The sequence below is a fragment of the Neopsephotus bourkii genome, unplaced genomic scaffold (genome assembly GCF_033783945.1).
Source record: "Neopsephotus bourkii isolate Nb327-2 ecotype Australia unplaced genomic scaffold, CSIRO-AGI_Nbou_v1 NB_1663, whole genome shotgun sequence".
NCBI classification, from domain to species: Eukaryota; Metazoa; Chordata; class Aves; order Psittaciformes; family Psittacidae; genus Neopsephotus; species Neopsephotus bourkii.
In genome coordinates this window covers 6,357,288-6,382,076 of record NW_026902137.1, presented here as the reverse complement: position 1 = coordinate 6,382,076, position 24,789 = coordinate 6,357,288, and the positions used below count along the sequence as shown (strand labels likewise).

Sequence of the window (24,789 nt, the reverse complement as noted above, 5' to 3'; positions counted from 1 at the left end):
CGCCGCGGCCCGTCACCCAGCTGGGCTCCGGTTCCAGGAAGCCGCGGCTCCGGAGCGCCTGTCTGCCGCTGGATGCCGATCGCCCCGTCCCGCTCGCTGCCTCCTTCCCTCCCTCTCTCCCTCCCTCCTTCCTCCCTCCCTCCGACCCCCCTCATCCTGGCAAGGGGGCTGGGAAAGTGCAGCGCGGCTCCAGCACATACCGCGCCCGCGGTCACGGCCCGGACCCTCTGCCATGAACCGGGAACACCCCGGGCGCCCCCTCGCTTGCTCCGGCTGTTCTGCTCCGGGCCCTGCGCCGCCGCAGGGCAGTGACAGACCGGGGACACCTGGCCCTGTAACCCCCGTTAATTCCCCCCTTCCCCTGACCCACCAACTCTTACCACCTCACTTCTTCTCTGGCATTTTCTTCCACGCCGGGATTCCCTTCCTTTCCCATCCTCCCCATCCTTTGCCCATCCTCCTCTGCCCCTGCCCCTCTTCACTACCCCTTTCAAGATTCTCTCCTCTTACAACCCTCAGTCTTGCCCTAATCATCATCTTTCTTTCTCTTACCGCCTCCTCCCTTTTTCCACCCTGCCCTCCCACAGGTTTTCCATCACTGAAGATGTGTAATTTGCTCTCTTTGGTTCTTTGCTAACCAAAGCCCGCTCTGAGTCCTCCTGCTTGCATCCACCACTGACCTCCGTGTTGCTTCTTCAGGCAAGTACTATTCCTCGAGAACGGTCTCCCTCTCGATAGCTTTCCAAGCACCTTCCAAATAATCCTGGCAAAAAGATGTGAAATGGTGATGTAGAAAGCAAGCTGCAATACTTCTGGTCCTTGCCTAACCACATGAACCCACACAATCACACCTCTTTCCTTTTGAACAATGCTTGCCTGGCCTTCTGTAAACACCAACACACAGTCGGGTTCCTGCCTTGGGCAGAGCACTGTGTATTATGGTATGGCTCATCCCTCTTCTATTTGTCCCTCTGTTTTTTAGCACCATAAGGCTGATTGACTGACAGCACAGGAAGCCTGACACTCCCCACGAGGAAAATGAGCTGACTCTATGGAATCTGCACATGCTCTTATGATAACTTTATTACTAATAGTGTTTGCTCCCTTTCAGACATACTCAGGAACATCCAGGACATGCATCAGACTATTCTGCTCTTTTATAGGAGGATAAAACACACACTTAAGTTCTAAAAGTACCAGATGCCCAGAGATCCCACAGAGGAACCTGTTAGGGCAGAGTCATTGCTTTCTTTAGCAGTATCTTATAAAGTTGATTAAGATTTGTATTTTTCGGTGTGCATGCTTAAAGGAAAGGCTTGAAAGAGGCAAAGGAAGATCTCTTGCACAGCTGAGTATGTTTTTAAGAAGATGCATGAGGGAACTGACACACATGAAAGTGAGCAGTAAGAGACAAAACCAGATGGGCTGATGGAGTTGGCTGAACAAATAACTTAAGCGCTTCAGGGTTTATGTATATTAGAAGGTGCTGAGATGCAAGTAAAAGGGGTTTCATACTGGGTCTTGAAACTGATTGGGTCTTGGAGGCCCAGTGAAAAAGGCGATGGTGATGCACCATGGAAAAGACTAGTATCAGAGCTACTGTACCTAGCAAGACAAAGCAAGGAGGTACAAATACACAGACTTGTGCGGTTAGAGTACATGACACATTCTAATTGTTGTAATTCTAACAGTTCTCGTGTTTTTCCCAGTATTTTGGGGTTTTACAATCAATCCCACTGACTGGTTGAAGAATCCCCCTGGCAAATATACCTGCAGCAGTTCCGAATGCAGCCAGCTACACATCCTGCCTGCTCAGGATTTCCAGTCCTGTAAAACAGTTGGCAAAGCTGGACTGTGTGCACTCCAGCCTCAGACCCGGCAGAGCCAGCAGTGTCAGCCCAACTCTTGCAGTCCAGGACTGCATCAGAATACAGGCTGTGAGCTGCAGCAGAACTCACATCTCTGTGGCAGCCCCACAGCAGGGTGGAGCACACAGGGGCTATTTTAAATCAACTTAACTGGATTTGCATGAGGACATTTGTCAGAACAGCAAATCCCTGCAGGAACCCTACGCAACCAGTTGACCAAAAAGCCATTACTGTTACTGTAATTTCCTCCTAAACATGAGACTCATAATAAATTTCACAGACACAGACTAATGCAAATGACCAAGGATCCATCACTCCCGGTGCGCATGTCCCTATTTACTTCAGCCGAGGACTGGCCTTCCCTGGTGTTATTCCAGTTTATTTTTTATGATCTTCATTTGCTGTGCCTTCATCTGGTGTGTTTATGTGGCTGGTGCTTGGTTTTCATTATTTTTTAACTGCATTTCAGATTATTTGCTCTATGGTTTTGTTCACGTTCTCCTTTTCCACGAAATTCTAATAAAACACTTGGCTACAGATTTCCCAAATTGGATACTGCTGTTCCGTGAAGCTAATTATGTAGCAGGGTTCAAAGCCAGTTCTATAATATAACAATTTACATATTCAGGAAAACAATGGGCACAAACCTACAGATTATTGTTACAAGCTAGTTCCATATTCTTCTGGAATTTCCTTTAAAATACATATGTTTAGTATACTCACGCATCTGAGAAGCAGCAAATACTGCACTGCTGGCACCACTAGAGTATTTACAATGAAAAAATAAACCACCCTCTGATGTCTCTCAGGCCTAAAGGGGCATTAAACAAATGCTAGTGCGTTTCCTCCAAGGATCTCAAAGCACTACACAAAAGCACTTCACAAACTCAGCCACTGAACATCTATTAGGTATGATGTACAAAGATCATTTTAAAATGAAATATTCAGGATGGCTGCAACGACATTATACATTCAGTGTTTCAGCCTCACCAGTGTCCTGGCATAATCAGATTAACTATAGTTTTATTGTTTAAGTACTGAATTAAGGGATTTTTGTTTGTTTTCTAAACCAACTGAAGTACAGACAGCAAACTGTGGGCAGAGCAGGCTTCTCAGGAAGATCCAGACTAAACTGACTCTTAGAAAGGCTGCTATAAACCATAACTCTGTTTATAATAGCAATAGCTAGTAACTCAGTAATTGGGCATATTCATATGATCTTTTACATCAGGCTGACTTGGAGTAAACAATCATTTTTCTCGCTGCTCTTAATGCAAGCAGTATGTATGCAAAGATTTGCTTGGGTCTCCACACACCCTCATTCATTCTATATTCTTTTAATTTTAGGATGCTACTTAAATGTTAGTAAATAAGAAGCCATCTGTCTAGCAGCAGATTATCTATCAGTCTCCCATGATATAGACTAGGCACTTTCATTAATGTAACACAACAAACTTCAGACCATGGTATAACAAAGCATCCCTACATAAAAACCATTTAGGCAGCATTTCTGAGGGTGTGTTATAGTAAGATTAAGCTGTAATTACACACATCCAGAATTCTAAGCACATGATTATTTTTGCTTCTTTGAGCATCTATCTGCATTGAAGTTGATAGTTCATGGTAGTATAACTTGGGAGGGAAACAAAGAGATGAGCCAACAGAAGCAAAGCCTATCTTCTTTAGCTGAACATGACTGGGGCAGTGGCTGAACTCACATGGGTTCAGTATTTCCAAATGACATACATGGAAAAACTGAATTGCTTTTCTGCTCCCCTTGGCTTTTACATCCTAGTTTTCCTTATTACCACTGCCTCAGTCTTATCTGGTTAATAAACACAGACAGTTCTGTTGGCATTTAAACGTCTGCCTGCCTAAACTCTAGTTTCACAGCGGGTCTGACTTGTTCGCGTTTATGATTTCAACACTAAATCAATGAAATATGAAACCACTGCAAGACTGATTTATCTACAATTGCAAGCACGTCAAGATGACAGAGCAGTCACTGCATCGGGAAGGTTCAGCACCACCGTGGGACAGTGTCACACCGCCCGGCCCCAGGGCTCCCCGACAGCCCCGCGCTCCCGGGGATCTGACACAGCGCCCGCCGAAGCCAGAGGGCACAGCAGCGCCCTCTGCCGGCGCTCTTCCGCGCCGGGAGGCGCCCCGCATCCTGCCCCACCGGAGAGACCGGCAGCCAGCGCGCAGCTGAGGAGCGCTACGGAGCCTGCCACCAGATTCCGCCCTTAGCCGGCTGATCCACCTTCTTCACGGATGTAACCCAGCCCGAGCTGAATCACATCACAAGCCTCATAGGCGCTTCCAAGGCTTTCTGTTTTGAGCACGTGTTAGCAGCCTTAAATGACTTGCATATGATCCAATCATAATTCAATCATAATAATGAATTATTTCATGAAGAGCTATCATTATTCTTGCAATTGGATGCAGGTAGCAGATAGGCTGAGAGAGCTGGGGTTGTTCATCCTGGAGAAGAGAAGCTTCTGGGGAAACCTTAAAGCAGCTTCCAGTACCTAAAGAGGCTGACAAGCTGGAGAGGGGCTTTTTACAGGAGCCTGTAGCGACAGGACAAGGGGGAACGGCTTTAACCTGAAAGAGGGAAGGCTGAGATGAGCTCTTAGGCAGAAGTTCCTCCCTGTGAGGGTAGTGAGACACTGGCACAGGTTGCCCAGAGAAGCTGTGGCTGCCCCATCCCTGGCAGTGCTCAAGGCCAGACTGGAGGGGGCTTGGAGCAACCTGATCGAGTGGGAGGTGCCCCTGCCCATGGCAGGGGTTTGGAACTGGATGATCTTTATGGTGCCTTCCACCCCAATACGTTCTGTGATTCTACGACTCCAAGATTCCATGATAAGCGTTGCAGGCTCTTCCAGTACCTTTTTTTGAGCATGTGTGAGCAATCTTAGGTAACTCATGAGTTATCCATTAATAATTCAATCATAGTAAGTAATAATTATTTTATAAATAGCTATCACTAGTTTTGCAACTGGATGCAGATATCATTTGTGAAATTAATTCATTTTCTCAGAGGCAGACAAGTAACAGAACCATAACAGGTCCTGCAATTACTTCTCGTTCTTGGAGCATTCCTTATCAGATCAGTATGACTTGGCAGTGACTTGGGGCCAGCTCAGAGGACACAGATTTGTTTCTAGAACATCTGAAAAGAGGCAGAGACAGACAAGTATGCAGCTACAGGAAAAGGGAACTAGCTGGGAGGTTTCTGAAACAGCACATAAAAATGCATGGGCAGGAGGGACTTGCTTACAAGAGCAACGTCCAAACTCAAAATATGACACAGACAGCAATGCAGAGCATTTTAAACATCATGCCCAGAGGACAAAGGGACATAAGGACAAGGCAGTCCAACAAAGTTGTGCAGCAAGGTGCTGTGTAACAGGAGCTGGGCATTTATAAAAGATTAAACCATTAGCATCCGTAGTAGCTTGTTCACTTCAAAGCTCAAATGTTACATTTTCTGATGGGAAATTACCTTTAATAACTGATAAAGCTAATAATTTGTTTTACAAGCACACTGTGTTGTCACAAATATTTTTAAGATCAACCCTCATTCTGTAAAAGAAGTTAGTTTATAGTAAAAGACACAAGTACTCACTATTCAGTAGATGGCACTTACAGTACCACTTATTCTGGGTTGCATCCGCTAGCAGAGGGCACTGTTTTACTCACAAATATCAGTAAAACTTGCTTTGCAGTTGAGCTTAAAAGCATTTATTCCAAAAGGTTTATTAGGTGAAGCTTTTTATCTAATTATCTAAGAATAAGATAAAATTAAAACTATAATCTGTATCAAGTGAAGTTTGAAAGAGATTTCGGAGTGATTATTCCTTTCATCTGCTGTAACATTTCCAAATTCTAGATCAGGAATACTCAGTGAGCACTGGAAAGACAAGTAAGTAATGCTCACAAATTACTCTGGCGAAAGAAAACAGGGGCACTTGAACTAGATGATCTTCAGGACCTTTCCAACCCAAACCATTCTATGATCCTGTAAGTGGTATGCAAGATTAATATATCAAAATTGAAGAAGGTCAAAATGAAAGCCTGCAAGTACAGGTGGGGTTTTATTTGTCTGAAGAAAGCTGAGAATCTGTGGTATGACATTCCTATTATAACTTTTTAAATAAAGTTTCTCTTTTCCCCTTTTCCCTCTTCCCATCAAAAAATAACCAACCTCCCATCAACTCCAATACAAACTCAGATTACAATCTACTGAATGTAACAAACACTCTTCTGAGCCAGCACTGACAGTATCAACAATGAACAGTTTATCTTAAATACAAAACCAGCATAAACACTGATCTATACAACAAAAGTTTAGGCAGGTCCTTGATAACAGTCAACATACACTGGCAGGCATTTTCTATGTTTTATTCTTGGAAGTGTTCTTTCAACTTCCAAGAGGGTTGTATGGAACACCATTACGCTTAAGAAGCGGGAAGTCTCCAGATGGGAAAGAATTATTACAGTAGAATGTCTCTATACTCCATGGTGGATTTAGTGACTGGATTTCTACACCAAAACAAACAATGTAAAAAAAAATGCTTCCCAGAAAACTCCCCCAACTGTCCGTATTAGGAAACCCAACCTGTCTTTCAGCTTCACAAAAGCTGAAACTGAACGTGCCATGAATAGCTTGATCAACTCTGAATCACAGGTTTTAGAGAGCTTGTGACTAAAATAGCTCTATAAACTTGTATTACAACTGGCACAGAAAGCTTGCCTTTCTCCCTACCTTTATCTGAAATCAAACTGTTTATCACATTCCTTCCTCATACATCAGCTCCTTGTGATGAAAGCAAGCCAGTGATTAATACTTTTTATTAGGCTGGTTCCAGTGGCTTGAAATGAATTTGCCCTGACTCCTCAAGCATGCCACCACACCCACCGCATGGCACTCCAACCATGCCAGGAATGCACAACAGAAGAAGTTATCTTACATGATACTTCATAAATCTATACCAATAAAATTAACTGCATGATGGCTTCAAGCACAAATCACCTTCAGGACATTCTTCCTCCCTCTCTCCAAAAGAAAAGAGGCAGGCCAATAGGTTTAAAAGCCTGGAGAAGGCACAATTCTGACACTTGTACTCTGTGCTTTCCTATCGCTCATTAAGCAAAGCATGCTGTAGGAGACAGAAATGGAAAGCAGTCCAAACACTTCAATTTTGTAATTACAAAGTGACAAAATAAGAGGGTTTATCCAAGTCCTGTAGTCTATCATCTATTACATCAGGATCACAGACTTTATAAAAATTTAGACTGAATTCTCTATGCATCCTTTTGCAGTGTAAACCCAAACCATACTAAATAAAGGATGAGAAGACTGAATTAGCCTAGACACTGTCTGACAGCAAACTATACTTAACAATCTCCTCTTTACTAATTACAACTTGGCTTGTCTTGAGCGATAGCTGCAATTCCTTTGCCTTTGGCACAATGTACATAAAACAGCATCAATTTGAAAGTGATTCAGCACTGGATTTATTTTTTTAATTACTACCAGCTGAGACTTGAGAAGTGCACAGACACTCACACCTTGCCTAAGCTGCAAGGAACTGTTTGAATTCCCTTCACAGCCTTCCACACACAGATACTTCACACTGAGTTCTCTTCTATCAGTTTTATAGATTAGGGAGAGACCTGGATTTCAAAGGTTTGTTGACATAACTAGATTAATGTACATGCTTTCTTCTTGCATATAAAATTATACAAATGAGAAGTCTTTCTTCTTCAGATTGTGAGTTGGTTATGGTCCGTTCACTAAGGGGTTTTGTCAGCACTTCTCTCAGGGTAGTTAGGCAGACATTTATATGAAAATAATAGATCTATCTCAGAATTATACTGCTTTGATATGTTAGATATATCTCTGACAGAGACAACCACTTTGAGATGTTACTAGATACTACAATGTTATTTGTGGTTAAAATGAAAACAACCTCCAAAAGCATCTTTATGCACCGGGCAGACATCCAGAGCAAGAATTCAAACTTCCAGCCCGATCTGTACAATGTCAATACACGAACTAACACTTGTGCGCTCTGTGTTAAGTCCGCAGGACCCCAACCCGCCTGAGGCGCCCTGGTCCCGCCCGCCTCAGGGGGCGATACACTGAGCGGCCTGAGGAGAAGGCGGGGGACCTCAGCCCTATGTGTACACACCAGACCCGGCTACTGCAGGGCGAAGGTTGCCGAGGCACATCCCACACCTGCTCCCTAGGACACAGGGAAGGAAAGACTTCCTTATCACACGACCGCCCCTCCTCCTCCTCACCCGCATAAGAAGCCCGCCTCCATCTTGGAACCCCGCCGAGCGCCGCGCAGGTGCGCTGCCCCTCCCGCCAGCCGGCCACTGCGCATGCTCAGCAGCGGCAGGTGCGCGGCCCCGCCCTCCCAGCGGCGCAGGCGCCGTGGCGGCGCCGCTCCGCCCCCGCGGCTGGCCGTGGCGCGGCAGGTGCCAGGAGCCGCCGTGGCTCCGCCCCTCTTCTCCGTCTGAGGGCGGCGGCGGCGGCAGCGGCAGCGATCGACCGGGCGCCTGTGGTTGCAGGGGGGCAGTTGGCTTCGGGCTGCGCCGCTCGCCCTCCTTCTGCCCCTCTCCTCCCTCCCGCAGCAGCGCGCACGGCGGCACTCGGCGGAACGAGGACGAGACACCGACCCTCCGGCGGCATGAACCGGCCTCACCGCGGCGCCGCGGGCAGCCGGGGCCTGGGCACCATGGAGGTGAAGAGTAAGGTAGGTGCTGGTCACTGCGCTGAGGGCCGCGGGCGGCGTCGAGCGGGAAGGAGCCTGGCCGGCGCGGCCCGGCCCTGCCCTGCGGGGGCGCCTGGTCGCGGTGCTGCTGTGGAGAAGGGCGGGGGGAGCGGTGAGGGGTCGGGGCAGGGAGCGCTGCTGACTCACCTGGTGGCACCGAGGGCGACGGGCCGGTGTCCCCCGGTGTCCGGTCCCGGTGGGGTTGGAGCGCTTCTCATGCCATGGGGCTCGGGGTGTCTGCGGGGGCCGTCTGCTTTCCCCACCTGCCCGGCCCTGCTCCGGCCAGCTCCTGGGCTGCTCGGCTGCAAGGAGGCTGCGACAGCGGGAGCTGCGCACGGGGAGCGCGGTTTGCGGGAGGAAATAAGCGTATGTGAAGTGTTTTTAGAAAGCAGGTTGATGGAGTTGCACCCTTCGTTTCTGCATAGACTAAAGGGTACAGAGAAGTAGATGGTTGAGGAAAGTTTGGTATAGCTGGGAAAAGAGATGTTCAGAGTCGTAATTCACAAACTCCAAAAACTGCTGTCTGAATTAGAGAAAGCCCCCACTAACTTAGGGGCTGTTTCTATGCTTCTTTCTTTTTCTATTATTTAACTTGGTGAATGTGTTTTCGCGCTTTTTTTTTTCTGGTGGGGTAGAACATATTCTTATAACTTGCATTACTTGCTAGAGGTAAGACATGACTAACTTACCTTAAAATAGAGCTTGCCTTCTTTTAGAGGCGATCTGAGGATTTGACACTAGCAATTGTTTCATGTGTGTATCGGTATGTTCTGGCTTATACAACAGTTTCTGTGGTCAGATCTTTGCACAGTTGTGTAAATTCTCTCACGGGTGTATCTGCATCCATTCTTCCTGTTGTTAATTTCTCGTGTGCTCGTTGGGCAAAGTCTTTTGGCAAAAGTTTGTTCTGAGAGAAATGAGTTTGGTTTTTTTTTCTGATTTATATTTGTTATACTTTAATGATATTCTGCTATTAATAATTATAAAAGTGTTGAATGTGCAGTATTAGGCACATTAATCAAGCCATTAGCTAAATCTGGATAGCTTCAGTTAAAGCCCCTTTTTCACTGTCTAGACAAATTGTAATTGTACCTACATGGATGTAGGGGTTGGTTTTCGTTCCATTGGTAGAAAAAATAGATCTCCTGTTAGCTTTTATTTTAAACTTGTCTACAGCCTGTCTGTATCCTGTATCTTCCTTTCCTGCCAATCAAGTGTTACAGCAGCCATGAAATAGGTGAAGTGAGTGGTCAAGACTTGTGTGTGTGTTTTTAAGGATAGCCTGCTACAGTGCTGAAACTTCTAGAAAATGTATGGTTTGTCTCTGTTGCTTGAATGAGGATAACTTCTTTCAAGCCTTAACTTTTCACGTGGTCAAAACCAGAAAGCACAGGTCTACCTGGTATGCCAAATATTAAACATAGCTGTTACTGTGGTTGGGGAAGTCTTTTATCTGTGCTCTTACAAGGCTGAAAACAATGGCTACAATGTGCTTACAAACAAAATGCTTGTTTCCTCAGCCCCAGACTAGGCTTACATTGTGTTTTCCTTGATTTAAAATATATCTAGAGATCACCTATGTTATGCGTTCTTTGGTGTTTGTATAAAGATGTGTAGGAGTTCTAATAAACAAGGATTCTCTCAAGTGTGTATTATGTAGCAGGTCTCAAGGCATTCCTAGAACTACTTGTCACTAATGCATTATTTAACAGCACTTTGATTTAATATAGCATAGAAGTTCTCTTCCATTTATGAAAATAAGCTATTCTAAAGAGAAGGAAGAAAGTCTTCTTCCTTCCTTGTGTAGGAGATGAAGGGGACCATTACTGTGGAGTGGTCTAGTGTTTGAGGGCTTATGAGTGAGGTAGAGCTCTGTATTTAGATATTGCAGATCAATAATCCTGCCCAGCTGATAAAGCTGTGCCAGCACAGCCTGGCTGTACTTGCAGTTATAAGAGCAAATTTCTTCTGTTAGTTTGGCTTATTCAACTTATGGCAACTGGGCTGAACTTCCCATTGGGAATCCCCACAGTATATTAATTTCAGTTAGCCTTTTTCTTGTCATAGAAAACGATCTTTTATACCCCAAGCTAGAGTTCCCACTGGTGGTATGAAAGCCCCCAGATAAACTTCTAGCTCTCTAGATTCAAAAATCAGGTATTCCCTGTGCTCTCTCTTAGGACTTTGAGTAATACTTTTTCTTTTCAGAATGAAATCTAATATACTGATAAAACAGATGGTTACTGTAGTTCATGTTGTTGCTGGAGGCTTACAGCATAGCAGCAGTATGCTGTGTTGCGGTGACTTAAAGATGTCTCTCAAGTCTTAACTCTAGTTATTTCCTAGTATACTGATATGGCTTGTGCTGTGTTTTCCCAGTTGAGTTAGCAGTGTAACAGTGTGTTTGTAAAAAGCTCAGGTAAGAAGCCTTCTCTTAAGCTACTTTTCCAATCTTTCATCTCCCCTAAGTGCAGCCTGGAATGGGGTGGAGTGCACCAGTTGATATCAAATGAAAACATTTCAGGGGGTTAAAATGAACTGTGAAATGAAATAGTTTTACTTTTGTCTTTTACCTGCTTTATAGTAGTATTGAGCATATGGCATACCATGTTAGGAAATGATAGATTATTAGTCTATTGGTGTTTGCACCAACTATGTGTAAAATAATGAGGAAAAAAAACCCCTCACGTTTGAAAATGTGGCCCTTCGCATGCTTGCTGAAGAGGAGTTAATATTTACTCCAAACTGCAAGTGGGCTTGTTGGCTTTTTAAACTTTTATTACTGAATTATGTTTAAACTATGTAGTCTTTGGAAGCCAAACAATTTCAGTTGATGCAGTGCATGGGCAATTCCTGTGGCATTCATACTTCACATAGCTGAAGATTTGAGAGGCACAGGATAAAGTCTTTCACTTACGTCATGATTAAGCGTGCTGCTTCTGACATAATGAGAGTTCCTCCTGTAGGGTTTGCTTTTCTTGTTCATGGGTATGAATCATCCCTCCTGCCTTATTGTTAGTTAATGTTACTGTGGTGGAGTATTTCTAGAAGAGGAATGTTCCCACATAATTCCTTTATTTGAAACTTTGTGAGGAAGGTGGGGTGGTGGTAGGCATAGCTTGTTCTACTGTGCTGTTGGAGTTAGTATGGTGTTAATGTGCTAACAATGGCATCTTTGTCTCCTTATTTTCATGCCTTTATTTGTATGTGAGAACTGTAAAGCTTTTGCTTTTGCTCCAGAAGGTTGTTATCAAAAGTAAGGTAAAAGTTGGCCTGGAGGCTTGGTAACATGCACCTTCATATCTGTGGTGTGTAATGTATACCCAAGTATGTGATACTGAGGCTCAAACTTGCAGTCAGTATTTTGTTCCATGTGCCCTTCTGTTCTGTTTAAAACTAAACTCACTAAAGTAATTACTTAAAAGTTTTTTCACTGTAGGTTAGCAATAGAGTTCACAAAAAATATGCTACCATCTGACTTTTGTTTGGTTTTGTGTTTTCTAATGATCAGCTTATTACCCTTCTAGTTCATATACAAGTTGGTCTGCTTTTAGTAAGCTGACTGCTGCTATCAATTTTAGCATCTTTGATATGTTGTGTGTACCTGACATGGAGGGTTTGGGGTAATTTTTATCCCATATTCTATTTGCTTTTAAGTCCTGCCAGTATTAGGCAGAACACTGTAATTTTACTAGTTATGCATATGAAAACTCCGGTATATCTAGTCTACATCAGATGCTTGCTTTCTCGCTTGCACCTAGTTTAGTTTTATGCCCACTGCCACTGAATCAGTGTTTGTTATGTAGGTGTTTTAGGAGTTTGCATGGACTGGGGACCTGAGTGTTTTCTTGAATGATCATACAGACTAAATGCAAATCCTGCCTCTGGAAGTCCAGTGCCAGTGATTCTGGTTTTAGTTTTTTTTTTTTTTCAAACCTGAATCTGGATACAACTGCATTTCATAAGACTCTGCAGTCAAGAGACTTGGTCATGCGGGCAGATCTGAGTCCTTTTGAGTAGTGGCTGGTTGCCTTCTTTCTGTCTTTAGGTAAGAGCAGACTTGATTTGAGATCAGCTCACCACAGCTTTACTGCACAGTTTGTACTGAGAAGCAGCAGCAATATTTTGTAGTCTCAGGCCAAAGTGGCTTTTACATTTCTTATCCAAACAACTGGGAATCTGAAAGCTTCTCAATCTTGCATAAGTCAACCATAGCTGTACAACAATTTATACATGCTGTTCTGAAGTGCAGTGAATTCCAGGTAGTCACATACCGTAGGAGGTTAATCATAATCTTGGTTTTGAGCCACCAACGTCAGTGCTGGGTATGAATTCTGTCTCTTACTGAGAGTGTGGCTGTTCCATGAGCATGTGCGAATCTGCAGTTATTCTTGGCACTAGTTTGTCACCTTAATGCTAAACTGCTGTATTAGTGAATTCTTTTATCAAGATGAAAAAAGTTATTACTGGGAATGGGGGGAGGAACCAAACACCAAAAGCCAGTTTATACTGACCTTTTTGTCACTTCGAAATTATTGGTTGTCTTCTTTAGTGCATTTTTAATTCCATATCATTTCTAGTTCAACATTCAGATCATTCTATTGCTTGAGAATGTTACATTTCCATAGTAAGGATGTACAATATATTTTGTTGTAGTTTGGAGCAGAATTCCGACGATTTTCTCTGGAGAGATCCAAACCTGGAAAGTTTGAGGAGTTCTATGGATTACTGCAGCATGTGCACAAGATACCAAATGTCGATGTTCTGGTAGGATACACGGACATTCATGGAGACCTGCTGCCTATCAATAATGATGACAACTATCACAAAGCAGTTTCCACAGCTAATCCTCTACTCAGGATTTTCATTCAGAGAAAAGGTAAGTGCACGTGAAGCCGGTGAATCATCTGTTTCTCCAGTTATACAGTAACCAGTGTGACTTATGGAGGAAAAAACCCTTCAGTCCTATTTCATCATGTTAAATTCCATAATAATTATGGATCATGAAAGGTATTCACAACTCATCTGTTTTGCAAGAGCTTCCTCAGGCAACCTATTTATAATTTGTGCTTTTTTTCTCATATTTAGTCCCGTTAACGTAAAATTAAATCTCTAGCAAATGCTTCTTTTTGGTTCTACACCAGCAAATGAAAATAAACTTTAAACCTCTAGGGCTCTTTGTTCTGTATGTTGAATGCCTTTCACGTAAAATTGTAATCTTGATCAGATGAGAATTACAGGATAGAAAGGAATCTTGAAAGTTTTACTACGAGGTATTAAATGTCAGTATAAATTAAAGGCTGAGTTTAATATGCTATTCTTGTCATACTTTTCTAATAAAACATTCTAAAACCTTCAAAATGACAAGCTTATTTCAATTAGCAAACCTCAAATGTGAGTGTGCTGAGTTTGTTGGTCTGCCTTTAAAAATAGCATGTCCTCTAGGCATGAAGTTCTCAATGTCTTTTTCTAGCGTCTGCTTTTTTCCATGAAGGAAAACCCACCAGATTTAAAGTTGTTTGTTCTTGTCCAGGGGAGCATGTGAAGGGGAAGGGAAAAATCTAGTGATGTGATTATAAATTGCTTTAATACAGAGAAGTCAAGAAATTCTGATTTCTGCGCTTCTTGGATTTCTGCTGACTTGCACACAGGTGTGAGTGTGCATATATTGTATGTACATATGTGAACATCTGTATGCAGTTCCTATTAGAATAAGCCAGTCAACTCCTCTTTGAATAGAAGGCTACTTCTTCATTAGCTGTGTTACAAAGATGTGTAGTGTTTTTGACTGTTGCTAAGCCAGACTTACTTTCCTTAGAAAATACTTGGGCATCAAAAGCTTTTATCAGCTTTCCCACTCCAAAAAATGAACAAGATCCACAGCAGCCTACACAAAAACAATATTCAAAAGCAGTGTGGATGCTTGCCAGCTGCTGTGTTGCTGGCAAAATGTGTTTTGTTTGTATTGAGGGTTGTGTGGTATAGCAACACGTTTTCAGTCCTGAATTGCTAAAGGAATTAACTGTTTGTTTTAATAGCACCTGGAGGCAGAAAAGGTCTATGATTCCATTTAATCTCCTACAGTAGCCATATGACGAGAACAGATAAGCCACTTTGTCAGAGTGGGATTATTGAGTTTATATTTTAACACCGTATGTTTTTAGATTGTTACTAGTGTTACATGTTTAATGCTGACTGCTACTAGTATTACATTTCTAACACCTTGTACCTTCCCTGCACTGTTATTTAAGGTATGATGGATTGCTCCTTATTACTCGGGTCCAAGGACTTAGTAATAGAAGTGATTGGTAATGCACAGAACTAGAAATAAGATTAACCCACTTAAGTTTATCATGCATGGAATTCACTATCGGGAAAAGCTGTGTAGAGAGTATCAGTTGTCATCACCTTCCCTTTGACACCAGAGCCTTCTGGATGCAGAGTTACAGTGAATGAAGAACACAGGCTGGCACCTGAGTCCAGCACCTCCAGCACTGTACTGTGTTCTGAATTAGTTGTGACTGCTTTGATCGTTCTGTTGATTGAATTAAGGCTTTAGCTTCATTTAGTATCTTTGCTTAACAGAGGTTCGTCTGATGGAAAATAAGGAAATAACTTAATTGTGTATTTTATTTGTGATAATTTGCCTCTAAAGCTGCATTGCAGGGTTAGAGATGTATCGGAATTTGTGCAGCCTAATTTGTTTAGGTATGGTTAATTCTTTGAACTGCATAGATCTTTCCTGGCCCTACCTCTGAAATTGAAAATCGAACATCTGAACAAATACCTGCTGTTGATGGGGCTGCTTTGATCTGTGGTGTTTTGCAACTATAACTAACTAGTTACTCTTCTACCTGCAAGGCTTCTTGTGTATTTCATGCATTCTCTTCAATCTGAAAAATTTCTGTGCGTTTTCTAATGGGACTTTGTCCTTTTTCATATTTCCAGCAATAATAGTTGGGAATTTAAGGTCTTTGATAAAAAGCCACTGTGGGGAAAAAGAGAGGGTTTTTACTGTCTTAAAAGATGACATTCTATCACATTATCTTACCAGTTTCAGAGCTAGATGGAATTTGTGGGAAGCTAACATATGGTATGAGAAGACTACAATAAAATCTAGTAAATAGTATTAACTTCTTAGTATGTTGCATCCAAGAACACCTTAAGGGGTTGAAAGGGAAGCAACAAGATGCTTTTGCGTTTATTAACAAGTGACAGTTGTGATAACGTGACTCTAAAATGTCAGAAATTATGTCAGAGTAAGCACCCTTTTCTGTTTTGTTTTGACTTTAATTTATTAAAGCCAGAAGATGTCCCAAGCATTTGTGTATTGGTTAATGTAGTAAGAAACTTAAGAGATCCTGTAATTAAATGAAGTCACATTATTCCCCTTAGACTCTTCTAATTGTATTTAGCCAGATTCCTTTAAAACATTTTGAAGTGTTTCAGTGCTAAATCTAAACTGGAGCTTGATATTGCGCAAGTCAAGAGTGCCTGTTAGCTTCTGGAAAACAGTTCCCTTATCAGAATTTCTTTCTGCAGTCTAACAGATTAACAGGTACCGCTGACATCTGGAATGTAAAGGTTAAACTGATGTATCATAATTAAATCCAGATGTATAGGAGTCGCTCTGTCTGTGAGAAAAATCTTCCTGAAGATCAAATGGGGAGGGTGGGGGTGGATACAGTCCACACAAACCCTGAAGGGCAGTTCAACGTGGGGGACTTTGCATTGTAAATACAAGAATAATACAGATGATAACAGAAGGTGTATTTGATTATAACGTCCTTCAAACTCACATGTAAGTTATTAAATTACAATATACAGCTCTTGCAAGTCATGCATGTATATGGTTGTTTATAGTAAAAACAGGATTCTTCGTTTAATTCATTTGTGCCTTTTGAGGTAGACTTTTCACTGAGAGGCTTTATTTTAGTGAAAATTAAAAGAAGTTGGCTTTTAAACAGCTGTTTATAGAATATCCTCCCTATTCTGAGTCCTCTTCCAAAAAACGTAGGTCACTTCCTAGATCCATGTTTTGTTATAACTTGGGACTCAATACAAGACATGATAAATTTTGGCCTTATTTTAAAAATGCTAAATTGTATGTATATTCAAATTTACTAATTATTTGGGGGTTCTGCAAATGTAACTTGTGTGGGTAGCTCTGTGTTGCTTGCAAACAGATCAGGAAAACGTGTTAAAATCTGTCTTGAACAATGCTAAATTGAAACCAGATTTGGCATTTGTGGGCTGTTGTTTTTAAACACCATGTAATGAGTATATACAGATTGTGCCACCTTGAGTTTGAAACTGCAGAGGGAAAACTCATTCTTGCACTATGTGGACCTTCTCCTTAACACTATCTGTAGTTAACACCTTGTCCTCTGGCTTTATGCCAAAATATTTTCCGCTGAAGCTTTAAACTGATTAGGTAGTGCCAGAACAAAGATGCCTTTGTACTGCAGAATCCTGCTTTCGAGCACTTGCTTAGCAGTGAAGAGAGGTTAAACAGAGTCACGCTGCTTGACTGAGGTTTGGAGATGAGTTTTCATCAACCTTTTGCTATTTCCTTTCCCCACAAATGTCACTTTAACTGTTTGTGTTAAGGTGTGTGCTGGTTTTGTACCATTAGACTACTAAGATTAGTTACAATGCAAAAACTCTCCCCTCTGGTGCTTTGTAGTTTCTGAAATGTTTTGACATATGGCCTGCAAGTTTGGGATACTTTTATTTCAACAGTGTGTCATGTAATTTAAGTAAAAGTTTCTAAAAACAAAAACCATCAGCTCAATGTTAAATATTTTTGATTGTACATTTGTCTTCTGAAAACGATTTCTAAAGTCCTTCTCTCTTCTAATAAATGTTTTTTGTGATCTCAGTTTTTGTTTAAAAAGCACATTCCAATCTATTCTTTCACATGCAGATATATAATCTTTGAAAAGCCAGTCCGCTTGCAACTGAGAGTAGTTTCTCTACTAATTCTGGAAAAACTTGATTTGGACAAAAATTTTAAGCCTTATCAGCTGATAGTTGTGGGAGGAAAAGCTGGGTGCTGCTTTCTGTGAACTGTCTTTCTTGTTGTGGAAGGAAGTTGTGAATAGCTCTTACTGTTGGATAAAGAGCACAAAGTTTATGTGATCATTTGCAGGGCACAATAAATCTACTTATTGGATGTGTATAAAATAAATGTGTATATGTTTGTAGATCTAGTACATACCGCACTTAGCATGTAGGCACAGAAGGCCTGAGTGGCAGGAAGAGAAATCCTGCTATGTGGCCTGCTATGAAAGTGAAGAAGCCTTATAGCTGCTATGTGGCAAGGTGGGAATGTCAAATAATGACATACTTTTGATATGACAATGTATAAAATATCAGATACTCTGATTCTTTGACAAGAATCTGATTTCATGCACTTGAAATTTAAGGAGGGAAAAACCTAAAAATCAAATGCCTTTCTAATGTTGGAACCTGTGCATGCGGAACAGCATTGTAAGAAAATCAATGCTGGCAGTGTTTTGATACACTTTTCTGGTTTAAAACCAATTCTTGTATTAAAAGCAGGAGAATCATAGAATGGTTTGGGCTGGAAGGGACCTTAAAGATGATCTGGTTCCAACACCCTGCGAAGGGAACTGACACCTTCCACTAGATCACATTGCTCCAAGCCCCATCCACCATGGCTGTTTCACAGGTTATATGTTAGTGCCCATATCCCAGATCTTTCAGCAGCAGCTTGCACTCTAAAATGGATAAATGGTGCATGTGCAATTTTCCTGTTTTCTTCAGATGAGCTTAGTCTAAAAAACCCACTGTGATATAGCTTAAGGTCTGAACAATGTGGAACTAATCAGTTGAAATCCTTCCCAGCTTACTCATGGCTTATTGGAGTACTTCCCACAGAACAGAGCTCTTTCTGGAGCAGTGTGATGTTAAATGCCTAGAAATGTGTCACTGCTACAAACCAAAACCGAAGTGAAGCTTTTGAAATGAGGCGAAATGACATGTCTCGTCCATGTAGTGTCTTCCTGGTCCTTGGAATGTTTTTATCTAGTCTTGTTGAATTTAACATAGATTGTGCAGCCTTAAAACTGGAGTTCTGAAGTATGAGATTTACACTACTGAAACATGCACTGCACAAGAAACCAGAGATTTTACCTAGTTTTTGGGATTACTGAGATGTAACTGCTGGGGGGTAAGGGGAAATCCATGACATAAAAAAAACCCGTTTGCCTTCATTAACATTCTGAATTTTTATATTTGAGTCACCATTGTCCTCTGATTGTCTGAAATCTTCACCTATATCATCATTTTTAGTGTCATATTACTTTGTATTCAACAGTGAAAGATTTAAAGTAAGAGCCCTCTGCCTAGTGTCTTCTTTCACAATGGCCCTTTCCAAGTTGTTTTGTAAGCAATTGTAGTTCCAAAGAAGAGAAGCTCTTGCAACTCATTGAATTGCAAAAATCCTCCCAATGTAACAACCAGATGTCTAACTTGAAACTGGTTGGATGGGTTCAGTGGAGATAAGGGCAAAACTTCCCACACTTTTTCCTTTGATCATAAATTTTAAGCAAACATTAAAAAAAAAAAGTTCCATGTTGTCTGGAAAACCAGCCCTGTTAGTGCTCAGTGATGCAGTGCAGGGTTTGTAATGGCTGATCTTCACTTAGATATCCATCCCCAAATGTATTTGAGAGTAAATGGCAAGTTTGTATTTTTTGGCAGTTTTACACTTCAGCCATAGTCCACCTGTTACACACTTTGGTTTGGTTGGTTGGATTGGTTTTTAATCAACATGCTCTTCAACACAACTGATTTGATGTTCTTGGGCATTTGAAGAACAGATTTTAGGCTATTTCTAAATCCTTGGTTGATGCTAAGACCTAATGTTACTGTAGTTTAGCCTTAAATTACATTTCCTTTTCTCCTTTACCTCTCTTTCTGAAGATCAACAGTAATTCCATTTTCTGAGAGAGCCTTTCAGGATCCCAAATAACCTAAAAAAAAATAAAAAATAAAAAAATCATTTAATGTTCTCAAGTATAGCTAGTGTAGATTGTTCGGTTTGCTTCTACTTTCCTGCTCTTCTTTGTACAATTCATAGAATAGCCCACGTTGGAAAGGGCCTTGGATGAGATTAACTAGTGCCCTGTCCAGTTGAATCTTGGAAATCTCTAGTGATGGGGACTCCCTTTGTACCCATGAAGGTTGTTCTAGTGATTGATCTCACTGGGGGGGGGGGGATAAAGAAAACAAAAGGACAGCCAAATAAACCCCCATTCCTTTGGAAGACATCCTTTAAACACTGAAATACAAGAGACTCCTTCAGGCTTTCCTCGTAGCGCAGTTCAGTCAACTTCATGGTCTTCATTTGGATCTTCTCCACGTCCACCTCTTCATTGAGTTGCGAGGACCAGAACTGGACACAATTACTGCAGGTGCAGCTTGACAGGTGCTGAGCAGGGGGTTGTTACATCTCTGTTTCTGTTAGTAATGCCCCTGCAGATGCAGCTTTAGGGTTCATTTTGCCTTTGCTGTGGCAGTGCACTGTGGGATCATGTTCAGCTTGTCCACAACATGCCTGCAGTGCTGTGAGAGCAGTGGGGTGTCTGACGTAACACATGAAACAATTTGTGTTAGTCCTGCCTTTGCTCATTGAGTAAGGCTTGCAGAAACACCCCTCTGGATGAAAAGGTGGCCACATCTGAGAAACAGCAGGAGTAGAAATTAACTCTGCAGGGTGGCTGTAACAGTCCAGAGAAGCATCCATGCCCTCCCAAAGGAACGGATGTTGTCACAAAAGTGACTTCAGGGTACGGCTGTATAGACTTAGCTGCCTTCAGAAATAATTCCTGTTTGTGTCTGTTAAGTTAACAACCTTATTTATAACCTTTAATGTTAAACGTAGTCTGTCTTTAGCAAACAGCTTTGCCTTCCTGAAGGTGTGATTGTTTTTAAGCACTGAAAAACGATAATGTGACTGAGGCTGCCATCAGGCCACAATTTTTAAACCATGTTGATAAACTATGTGATTATTCTTGTTTAGATACAAGGTGTGAGCTTATGATAAAAGCCTTTGTGGCTTTTTGTGGCCTAATTTAAATTAGTTACTTTTTTTTGTTGTCCTTTGTCTTTTAGAAGACCAAGTCCCAAGTCTGCCTTAGTAGAGCAATCATTCTTAAAAACCTTCTAGTTCTCAGCACTCCCAGTGTCTGGGGAAGGGAGGAGTTAGTATTACATGCTGAAATAGCACTAGACTTCACTAACTTCGGAACTTCTTTCTTTGTTTTCTTGCTTAAAGCATCAGAAGAGTCCAGATATAACTGGTACATGTCTGTATATCTTCATCTTAGCCTAGGGGAAACGAAATCTGACTTACCAACCCTCACCGTGTACTTTTTCAGCAGCAATTGACAGCTCTCCTGAAATTTCACACTAGGGTAGCATTTCCATAGTTATTTCAGTTCACACATTGAAATGTATAGTGTCTTTTACTTTCTTAGCTGAACCAATGGCATCTTAATGTGATAATACAAAGAAATCCCGATTTCTCTGAGTCGCAGCGTTAGACCAAAGCAGTTCTGCTTGATTATTTTATCCACAGCAATAAATCTGTGCAACATTGCAAAAATAAAAGTGTAAATCCAAGGAAACTCGGGTCTGGATGTGTTTTGGTTCCTTGTTTTTGGAGGGTTATAGCATATTAGGAATTAAAAATGAAGCTTGCTTTGGTTAATCGGCATTTTAGACATCAGAATTGCTTCCATAGAACATTTCCTCTTCAATGAGAAGTATTGGTATGACTTGCATGTTTTCTTTGTTAAACTCTCAGCCATTTGCATACTTCTGTATCACATTGTGGCAGTTCCAGCATTGCTTTATGAACGGTTTGGCTTGGAGTATTTGTGTGCAAGATCTCTTTGTTTCTGCGCCTCAGCCATTTTACCTACAGTGCCATGGGGGCAGGGAGAGGGTGCAGAATGGAACAAGCTTTCTGGAGTTTGAATCCAGGTCACTTGGCCAGCTTCCAGGAGCCAGGCAATAATAGGCACATTGGCTGCTTTCCCTTTTTCATTCTTCCTTTTCCGATGATCTGAAGCCCAAGGAGGGAAAACTAACCAGTGGAATTACTCTGAGTAAAATTAAAATGTTTCTAGGAATGTACCCATTCCATTCTAACCTTCCTCTAAAGCAGCTCTAGTTCTTTGTGTCTCTGTTGCTACTAACTTGCTTCAGGGGTTTTCTGTACTATCTTTAGTTTGGTAGAAGGAAACCAAAAGTATTACAAACATTGAATGACTTAATATTAAAGCTCTTGTTTCATGTGTAGAGACAAGTTTCTAATGTAGTAAGCCAGAAATCTAGATAACCTAAAACATGACAGCAATGTGATATGGACCACATATAAGGTGACCTAATTACCAATGTGCTGTGTCTTACAGAAGATGCAGACTACAGTGCCTTCGGTACGGATACTCTGACGAGGAAGAAAAACGTTCTATCAAATGTGTTACGTCCGGATAATCACAAGAAGAAACCACACATTGTCATTAGTATGCCACAGGACTTCAGACCAGTGTCTTCCATTATAGATGTAGATATTCTTCCTGAAACCCATCGCAGGGTGCGACTTTACAAATACGGGACTGACAAACCCCTTGGATTCTATATACGAGATGGCTCTAGTGTCAGAGTAACACCACATGGATTAGAGAAAGTGCCAGGGATTTTCATATCTAGGCTTGTCCCTGGCGGCCTGGCTCAAAGCACAGGCTTACTGGCTGTCAATGATGAAGTACTGGAGGTGAATGGAATAGAGGTTTCAGGAAAAAGCCTTGATCAGGTTACAGACATGATGATTGCAAACAGCCGAAACCTGATCATTACAGTAAGACCAGCAAACCAGAGAAATAATGTTGTGAGGAACAGTCGGACTTCTGGCAGCTCTGGCCAGTCCACTGAATCCAGCCTTCCAAGCAGCACGCCAAATATTTTAGCAAATTTCTTGCAAGGGGAAGAGGAGAGTGATGAAGAGGACATTATTATTGAAGACAGTGGCGAGCCACAGCAGATTCCAAAAGCTGCACCTACTAGCGAAAGCCTGGAATCATTGGGACAAACTGAATTCCTTCATGAGCCGACACAGAATGGATTCCTTCCTTCCACTGAGATGAATTTGAATCATTCAGCAGGCAGCATTAGCATGGAACATGAAGTACAAGATTCAGATCATAAGTCGTTAGAAGAAGATGGAACTATTATAACACTGTGAAATTACACTGGTGTACTATGTATTAAGGATGCCATACATGTGTTGATTTGGCTTAAGATGTAATACATTTGATACCTCTCCTTCTATCAAGCACTGCAGTTAGAGTAAAAGGAGGGAAAAAAGTAAATACAAGAAGTTCAAAATTATGTAAGTTGACTAACTTCAGTTAGTAGTGCACTTCAGTGTAAATACTTAACAAAGGTGGAAGATAACTGAGAAGCGACTGAAGTCGAATGAGGAGAATTTAAATTGAAAATGAAGGATAGCTAAGAGATGGCTGTGAGCTTTCTTTTAAAGGTACTTTATTTCTTTTTAATGCAGAATACTACTGGTTCTATAGAAGTAAATTTCCATTATTGTGTGAGGTTGAGTGTCTTATGTACTGTGGTTTCATGTTCATCTGCTGCTTACGTATGATGGAGCTGCTTTGGCCACTTCATTCCTGTTCCGGGCTGCTGTTTAGCTGGTAGAGCTGCTTGTGTGGCTCAGTGTATGAGGAAACTGAAAAATAAGCAGGAGGTGGTGTGGGAAGAGATGTTTGTGGTTGGTCTAGTTCCTGACTGACACATTGAGCAACAGGCATCTGCAATAGTGGTCAGCAACCTGACAGCAGCCAGGATTTGAAGGTGGAGGCTTCTGAAGTTAACTGTTCCTTTGTAAGTGAATGTGCAACCACAGTAAATTTCAAAGAAATCAAATGTAAACTTAATGCTATGGCAATAACATAACATAATCCTTGTTAAAATCACAGTCCCATTAGAGGCCATAAAGATTTCTATTAGAAAGGTAAATTAAATCCCTAGATTAAAAAAAGTTTTAAATCAGAATGAAGCTTTTAATAGACCTTGCTTGAGCCATGTGATATTAAGTGATTTGTTATTATGAACTACACTGTAAATGCTGATCTTTCTGTGTACCACTGGCTGGGTGTTTTGAATAGTACAAAGCTGCTAGACATAAAACACCAATGACAAGTCCTGATACTGCAAGTGCATAAGTGTGCATGTGATCAGCTGCAATTACCAGGAGAAGCACAAGGAGAGGCTTTTAGCATTGTTTTTTCCCTTTTTAATAATTCCTGCGTTACCATTTTGGCAATTAGTTCCCAAGTTGGCCCTTCTCTGGGAACATAATTTGTGGCAGGAAAATGAGATGGGACTAACAGGACTGGGGAGAAGGATGGACGGAGCTTCTTGCCAGCGATACAGTAGTCTGTGTCAACCTCTAAGAAGATAGTAGGGTGCTACCGGTTCTGTACTGTGGTACTGTGGTACTGTGCTTATGAGAGCCAGCAGTCGAGGTTCTTGGAAGCTTCTTCTACCCTGTGAGGAGATAGGATGAGTGGGAAAGAAGACTAACCCCTTTGTTTTTTTTCCCCTCAGCCTATCTAGTGGAAATATCTACCTCTGGTAACTTTACTAACAAGAGACTAACTGTAAATTTAATGTTAAGATATCTGTAAGAGTCTTTCTAGGATATCAGAGGCTAAAACTGTGTTTAAGGTTTCCTTAATGGTGTAAACAAAAATGCTTCAGAAATTACTACTGTTCAGTTTCACTAAATGCAGATTTGAAATTCATATCTGATGAGCAGTAGTATTTTCAGGCTGTCAATACCACTGGAGTTAAGTCTTGTAGATGACGAGGAAGGTTTTCATGCCTATTTTGATTCATGGAGAGTTACCATAACAGACAGGGGACCTCTGCAAATACAGGTTAGAGTTCTGCTTTGTCAGATATATTTATGGTTTCTTCAGTGTGCATATGGAGAGGCCCTGGAATCTTTTCCAATGTGAGCAAGAATTTTGAAGTGTTCTAATTATTTTGCTAATACTTACTAAAAATGAAGTAACTACACC

The 24,789-nt window shown here is 41.6% G+C and overlaps 2 protein-coding genes across 2 annotated transcripts in view; one reads left to right on the top strand and one right to left on the bottom strand.

The window, feature by feature from the left end:
• RIPOR3 (RIPOR family member 3) overlaps positions 1–703 on the bottom strand; it is a 52,104-nt gene extending 51,401 nt beyond the window's left edge. The window contains exon 1 of the mRNA XM_061375555.1: positions 681–703. The gene's annotated coding sequence lies outside the window, so the exon portion shown is untranslated. The remainder of the gene's footprint in view (positions 1–680) is intronic.
• Positions 704–8,459: 7,756 nt separating this feature from the next.
• Positions 8,460–24,445, top strand: PARD6B (par-6 family cell polarity regulator beta). The gene is made up of 3 exons (XM_061375648.1): positions 8,460–8,638; positions 13,313–13,535; positions 22,102–24,445. The coding sequence occupies exons 1-3, from the start codon at positions 8,573–8,575 to the stop codon at positions 22,929–22,931; spliced, it is 1,119 nt and encodes a 372-aa protein (XP_061231632.1). The 5' UTR covers positions 8,460–8,572; the 3' UTR covers positions 22,932–24,445.
• The last annotated feature ends 344 nt before the right edge of the window (positions 24,446–24,789 follow it).